Source organism: Ylistrum balloti, unplaced genomic scaffold (genome assembly GCF_031769215.1).
Source record: "Ylistrum balloti isolate Yb309-2 unplaced genomic scaffold, AGI_CSIRO_Ybal_v1 Utg369796, whole genome shotgun sequence".
NCBI classification, from domain to species: domain Eukaryota; kingdom Metazoa; phylum Mollusca; class Bivalvia; order Pectinida; family Pectinidae; genus Ylistrum; species Ylistrum balloti.
The window spans coordinates 730,112-738,554 of record NW_026781976.1 but is presented as its reverse complement, the minus strand read 5'-3'; the positions used below and the strand labels follow the sequence as shown (position 1 = coordinate 738,554).

The 8,443-nt window shown below is 33.2% G+C and overlaps 1 protein-coding gene across 1 annotated transcript; it reads left to right on the top strand.

The window, feature by feature from the left end:
* Window positions 1-6,245: 6,245 nt before the first annotated feature.
* Window positions 6,246-8,234, top strand: LOC132544408 (histone H1.1, embryonic-like). Its single transcript, XM_060207999.1, has 2 exons — window positions 6,246-6,785; window positions 8,172-8,234. Exons 1-2 carry the CDS (start codon window positions 6,246-6,248, stop codon window positions 8,232-8,234), a joined length of 603 nt encoding a protein of 200 aa, XP_060063982.1.
* The last annotated feature ends 209 nt before the right edge of the window (window positions 8,235-8,443 follow it).

The following is an 8,443-nucleotide window of genomic DNA, read 5'->3' as shown; positions in this document are numbered from 1 at the left end:
CATAAACATGTAAACAGCAATGTTATATCTTTACACGCGATAAAGTAAAGCTACATAAACATGTACACAGCAATGTTATATCTTTACACGCGATACAGTAAAGCTACATAAACATGTAATCAGCAATGTTATATCTTTACACGCGATATAGTAAAGCTACATAAACATGTACACAGCAATGTTATATCTTTACACGCGATACAGTAAAGCTACATAAACATGTAAACAGTAATGTTATATCTTTACACGCGATAAAGTAAAGCTACATAAACATGTAATCAGCAATGTTATATCTTTACACGCGATAAAGTAAAGCTACATAAACATGTACACAGCAATGTTATATCTTTACACGCGATAAAGTAAAGCTACATAAACATGTAAACAGCAATGTTATATCTTTACACGCGATACAGTAAAGCTACATAAACATGTAAACAGCAATGTTATATCTTTACACGCGATAAAGTAAAGCTACATAAACATGTAAACAGTAATGTTATATCTTTACACGCGATACAGTAAAGCTACATAAACATGTAATCAGCAATGTTATATCTTTACACGCGATACAGTAAAGCTACATAAACATGTAATCAGCAATGTTATATCTTTACACGCGATAAAGTAAAGCTACATAAACATGTACACAGCAATGTTATATCTTTACACGCGATACAGTAAAGCTACATAAACATGTAATCAGCAATGTTATATCTTTACACGCGATAAAGTAAAGCTACATAAACATGTAAACAGCAATGTTATATCTTTACACGCGATACAGTAAAGCTACATAAACATGTAATCAGCAATGTTATATCTTTACACGCGATACAGTAAAGCTACATAAACATGTAAACAGCAATGTTATATCTTTACACGCGATAAAGTAAAGCTACATAAACATGTAATCAGCAATGTTATATCTTTACACGCGATAAAGTAAAGCTACATAAACATGTAAACAGCAATGTTATATCTTTACACGCGATACAGTAAAGCTACATAAACATGTAATCAGCAATGTTATATCTTTACACGCGAAACAGTAAAGCTACATAAACATGTACACAGCAATGTTATATCTTTACACGCGATACAGTAAAGCTACATAAACATGTAATCAGCAATGTTATATCTTTACACGCGATAAAGTAAAGCTACATAAACATGTAATCAGCAATGTTATATCTTTACACGCGATAAAGTAAAGCTACATAAACATGTAATCAGCAATGTTATATCTTTACACGCGAAACAGTAAAGCTACATAAACATGTAAACAGCAATGTTATATCTTTACACGCGATACAGTAAAGCTACATAAACATGTACACAGCAATGTTATATCTTTACACGCGATAAAGTAAAGCTACATAAACATGTACACAGCAATGTTATATCTTTACACGCGATACAGTAAAGCTACATAAACATGTACACAGCAATGTTATATCTTTACACGCGATACAGTAAAGCTACATAAACATGTACACAGCAATGTTATATCTTTACACGCGAAACAGCAAAGCTACATAAACATGTAATCAGCAATGTTATATCTTTACACGCGATAAAGTAAAGCTACATAAACATGTACACAGCAATGTTATATCTTTACACGCGAAACAGCAAAGCTACATAAACATGTAATCAGCAATGTTATATCTTTACACGCGATAAAGTAAAGCTACATAAACATGTACACAGCAATGTTATATCTTTACACGCGATACAGTAAAGCTACATAAACATGTACACAGCAATGTTATATCTTTACACGCGATACAGTAAAGCTACATAAACATGTACACAGCAATGTTATATCTTTACACGCGATAAAGTAAAGCTACATAAACATGTAATCAGCAATGTTATATCTTTACACGCGAAACAGTAAAGCTACATAAACATGTACACAGCAATGTTATATCTTTACACGCGATAAAGTAAAGCTACATAAACATGTACACAGCAATGTTATATCTTTACACGCGATACAGTAAAGCTACATAAACATGTAATCAGCAATGTTATATCTTTACACGCGATAAAGTAAAGCTACATAAACATGTAAACAGCAATGTTATATCTTTACACGCGATACAGTAAAGCTACATAAACATGTAATCAGCAATGTTATATCTTTACACGCGATACAGTAAAGCTACATAAACATGTAAACAGCAATGTTATATCTTTACACGCGATAAAGTAAAGCTACATAAACATGTAATCAGCAATGTTATATCTTTACACGCGATAATGTAAAGCTACATAAACATGTACACAGCAATGTTATATCTTTACACGCGATACAGTAAAGCTACATAAACATGTAATCAGCAATGTTATATCTTTACACGCGAAACAGTAAAGCTACATAAACATGTACACAGCAATGTTATATCTTTACACGCGATACAGTAAAGCTACATAAACATGTACACAGCAATGTTATATCTTTACACGCGATACAGTAAAGCTACATAAACATGTAAACAGTAATGTTATATCTTTACACGCGATAAAGTAAAGCTACATAAACATGTAATCAGCAATGTTATATCTTTACACGCGATAAAGTAAAGCTACATAAACATGTACACAGCAATGTTATATCTTTACACGCGATACAGTAAAGCTACATAAACATGTACACAGCAATGTTATATCTTTACACGCGATAAAGTAAAGCTACATAAACATGTACACAGCAATGTTATATCTTTACACGCGATAAAGTAAAGCTACATAAACATGTAAACAGTAATGTTATATCTTTACACGCGATACAGTAAAGCTACATAAACATGTAATCAGCAATGTTATATCTTTACACGCGATACAGTAAAGCTACATAAACATGTAATCAGCAATGTTATATCTTTACACGCGATAAAGTAAAGCTACATAAACATGTACACAGCAATGTTATATCTTTACACGCGAAACAGTAAAGCTACATAAACATGTAAACAGCAATGTTATATCTTTACACGCGATACAGTAAAGCTACATAAACATGTAAACAGCAATGTTATATCTTTACACGCGAAACAGCAAAGTCACATAAACATAACCTTGTAGAAAGTAAAGTTATATCATTACTAGCGAAACAGCAAATCTACATACACATAAATATCTTTACACGTGACATAGCAAAGCTACCCATGTATAAACAAAGTTTGTTAACAATGTTATCACTAGCAACTATTTTTATAATATTTATACACTTGTAAAAATTAAGTTATATCTTTACACCTGATATAAGATGTAAAAGAACAGAAATATCTGCACATGTAGCATAGTAAAGCTACACACGTCTACACGTGTAAATGTAAAGCTTAATCTGCACACCTGACACTGAAAAGCTATAAATGTTTACATGTGTTTTATCTGTATACGTGAAACAGTAAAGCTACCTATGTATGTTGATTTTAAAGTAAATATATATTTTTTCACATGATATAATAAAGTTAGGTATCTATACACGTGTAAGATAAAGTTTTATCTAAACACGTGTATGATAAAGTTATATCTAAACACGTGTAAGATAAAGTTTTATCTAAACACGTGTATGATAAAGTTATATCTTACCATGTGGTAGATTAACGTTACATATGTAGACACATGTTATACCTGTACTCGCAACATAGTAAAGCTACATATGTATTGTGCACGTGAGAAAAGTGAAGTTATAGCTATACAGGTGCTGTAGTAAAGCTGTGCATGTACACACCTGTAAAAGTAATGTCATACCTGTGCTGTGCAAGTGATATAGTAAAGCTTCAAATGTATACACGTGTAAAAGTAAAGTTATACATATATATACGTGATCGAGTAAAGCTACAAATGTTTACACGTGTAAAAGGCAAGTTATATATATATACGTGAACGAGTAAAGCTACAAAAAGTATACACGTGTAAAAGTAAAGTTATATATATATACGTGATTGAGTAAAGCTACAAATGTATACAAGTTTAAAAGTAAAGTTTTATATAAGTGATTGAGTAAAGCTACAAATGTATACACGTGTAAAAGGCAAGTTATATATAAGTGATCGAGTAAAGCTACAAATGTATACACGTGTAAAAGTAAAATTATATATATATACGTGATCGAGTAAAGCTACAAATGTTTACACGTGTAAAAGTAAAGTTTTATATAAGTGATCGAGTAAAGCAACGAATGAATACACGTGTAAAAGTGTACAATTAATATTGTAAAATTACCTGTGTATGCACATGGTTAAGAATTTATGTCTATACACGTAACAGAGTAAAGCTGTACATGCATTCACGTGTGAAATTCAAGCCATAAATTAAAAAATTACCTCAGCTGGTACATTTTAAATTTAGAAATATTTTTATCCACTTATCTATATTTTTAAACATATATATATTGGTGACAGACTCGTTCTTTCTATTTCAAAGCGGACGGACCTCTCTATAGTGATTCTCTGATATCACTCTATCAGTGACATCAAGATCCCCATAGAAGTGAGTTTGTTATATTCAGTCCCGATTCTAAAGTTATGTAATAGTCAATTACAGACATATATGAGCAACACCGAATCAACTAGGTGTGTACAGATCCAAAATAAAGTTATAATGTACAAACAATATTAAAACCACATATGTATACTAGCAATACTAAGTAGAGTTACATATATAAAAGTAGATTTCCTTAACGTACATCTATTTGAACACGTGCAATGTACAAAATTAAACTATCTACATAATTTGGAGACTGGAACCAGGATTAAAATGTACCCTTGTTTCTGTTATATTTTATCTTATAACTTAAAAAAAATCAAACGCGCGTATTTTACATGTACACATGGTGAAATCACAGCACAGGGGAAATAACTCCCGTTAGTTTGACATTTGGTTTGACTGCCGGATTTTTTTTTTTTTTTTCTTGTAGCTCAATAAAAAAAATTATAAAGAAAACTAAAAATGTACCGAAGTGTTTTACGGAATCATAATTCAAAAACAAATTCGACGAAGCTATAATAAAATATGAAGAAAAGAGATTTACATGGACACTCCTGAAAAAGTACAAGGAGAGTAAGACCAGGTGTTCCGGTAGAGCGGCTTCTTCATCTACGATACCCGCCATGTAGATATTGATCATTCAAAGTAAGTAGTGTTATGTTCACTAATGAGAACACAGTAAGCAACAACGGAATCATCTGATATGCGACCAACAATAAAATGCATCAAGCTTCATGTCATTAAGACAAAATATTTCTCGATGAGATCACTATGACGACCTAAAAACTTCCTCATAATCTTCATCAACCTGAAACTCACAGGACCCTGTACTGTGAGTGTGTCAGTTGCCAACATCTTGCACAAAAATCGTGATACTGGGAACAAATCATAATACCGATTAAACTGCAACATGGAAACAACATAGGTTGGTGCTGTTGTGTCCTTGGTTTCCAATTATGGTTGGGATATATACGCTATCTAAATCATCATCAATACCTGAAAGTGAAATCGAGGGACACCACAAGGTTTTTGTGGTCTGAATTTCTTAGCTATGTGATAAATTCGGCTTCGTATATATAAACCAACAGAGGGGCACAGTTAGGTTCCATACATGTAGGTATGGCAATATTCTGTTGGAAGATCTTACCACCAAACTCAAAGAAGATATTGTCAACCAGGAATTATAGTATGTAAATAGCTGAAATAACCCAGTAGTAGTAACCTTTTCAAACGAATCTGTTCTAAACTGCTCTATTCGGAAGACAACGGGAAATGCTGTGGTAATAAAAAGCCTCGTATTTATTTATTTAGCAGGTTTTACGCCCACTATTACGGCCTTTCAGCGGACGAGGCCTCATATTTTGCGGATAACAGGGAATGCTGATGATAGAAAAATTTCGACTCTATGCTTGAGTTGTTCAGCAGAAAAAAAACTTGTTTTGTGCAATTAACTCAATGGGATAAATACTTTAGAATACAAAATCACATGTGATAAAACTTGTAAAGCAATTTTTTGATATACCAGTGGTATTCAACTTCAGGTTTCAATATTTCTAAAACATAACCCTGAAATATATATGCTAATATTTGTCTGTGTTTAGGTTTCAATCCTATGTCTTCGCCGAGGTGCGAGTGTGGAGTATAAATGCACGTGCACACATCCGTTTCGCGCCATCTTCATAAAAACGACGAGAAATTTGGTGTAGTCGGTTGTAATTCTCTTGTAATTCAAACGCGAAGAAATGGCGGACTCCGATTCATCACCGAAGAAAGTCGTCAAACCAAAGGCGCCATCCCAACACCCAACCTTTCTATCTATGGCCGTGGAAGCCGTGACGACCCTAAAAGACGCCAAGGGCGTTTCTGTTCCCGCCATTCGTAACTTTATCACGGAGAAATACAGAACTGTGGACCTGGGAACCTTGCGTTTCCGATTGAAACAAGCACTTACCAAGGCACTGGAAAAAGAGACTTTAGTGAAAACAAAGGCAACAACAGAGAAACCCCTGTTAATGAGTAGGTTTAAACTCAACAAAGAGAAACTGCTTGCTTTGGAGAAAGCCAAAGCTAAAAAAGAGAAAGCGAAGGAGAAGACCGAAAAATCAACGAAGAAAGCCACAACAAAGAAGACAAAATCTACAGAGAGTCCAAAAAAGAAAACAAAAACGACAAAGGCGAATGTTTCTCCAAAGAAAGCTGTTAAGGTCAAGAAAGTCCCAAAGACTCCAGAGAAAAAGGTCAAACCAAAGGCAAAGGCTGTCGTAAAATCTGCAGTAAAAAAGGTATGTAGGTCCCGTCTTCAGTTGTAACCGCCGACAATTAAAATCCGCGGGTAACTAAAATTAAGCATTATCGCAGACTCTAATTTCGGCCGGTTGGTGACCGAATGGAGCCTGCCATTGTTGGCGAGATTTAGTGATCTAGATTGGACCAATATACGTCAGTCCCATACCAAAGTGACACGAATTGTTTCCATATGAATGAAGTATAGTGATATGGAAATTTTTACTTAAAAAACCAACATAATACCATTTCAATAAGGAAGCAACTATTTCATAATTTGTGAAAGTGGATCTCCTGAAAAAATTTTTGAAGGCCAAAAATGACAGTTTTTCAGTAAAATTAGGGAAGCAATCAATTGAATTCCTCGTTAATAGATAATCTTTTGATTGCCAAATACAAGATGGTCGTCCTTTGGCCATGTTGGGTTTTTTTTCTGATTAATCCCAAAATCAGGACAAATGGGAACCCTACAAAGAAACGTGAAAGATATAACTGACACTAATTTTTAACATTAAAGAGGACTGCCTATCGGCAAATTCGTACTCCTAATCATGACTAAATAAAATATGTACAACTAGGGATCAAGAGTTTGCATAGGAAATTTAAGATCCAATCAACTTTTTGGGCATATCATGGGCAAAAAGAAACAACTTGTGCATATAACGACTCTTTATACTTATTAAAATATGTATCCATCCATATGTTGAAAGCTTTCTCATTGGTCAATCTATGCTAATCAATTATAGATTAGAGGCAAAGTACAGAAGTTACAATGGAAGGGAAACAACCCATTTCAACACTATCTTCTCAACCTCAAAGGGAGATAATCTTGATATTTGTACCAAAAAAATCATTGTTCATTTCAAAATATTTTTTTCAGTTACTATGGTGGCTAATAGTTGTGAATTCTTATTTCACCTGTTGTATATGTATTTTAAAAGTGTAAAATGAAAACAATAACTTTATATTCTCTTACTATATTCCAAGAAATTGATACTTTCATTGTTGAAATCCAAAATGTTGGTCTGTCAGCCATTTTGTTTTTCTGATCAGTCGCAAAATTTAAAGGGCAAAACTAGGGACGAAGGGGCTCCTACATATGAATTTGAATGATCTATTCAGTACCTCAAGGAATAGTGTAACAAGAATTGCTTACGGACACAACTCTTCCAAAAGTTGCTTATTCTACATGCTGATTAAGAAGTGTAGTGAAAATGCCTTAAACTTTGAAAGAAATTTGATAAATGAAATCTTCAGACAATACTAAAAACAAATGGCAGCAACCCTACTAAAAAGTCCATTCATCAGTAAATCTTTGCAGATATTTCAATATTAGTGTTGGAAACGGGATTTCATGTCTTATGCACATATTTTGATGATTTCAGGCCATAAAAACACCAAAGAAAACTACAAAGAAATCTGCCAGTGGAAAAGTGAAAGGCAAATAGACATCACCGGAGAACATATTGGACTGTGATAGTGGCAAACTGACATTGATAAAATTTAACTGTTCATGGCATGGATAACATTTTTTAACAATTTAAATTTTAGCGCTATAAAAGATGTGCTGTTTTGTGAAAATCTGATAATACCTAACTTTTTAATAAAATGTTTTTAACAGGAGATTGTTGTTCGTGAAGTCTGTTAAAACCACTAC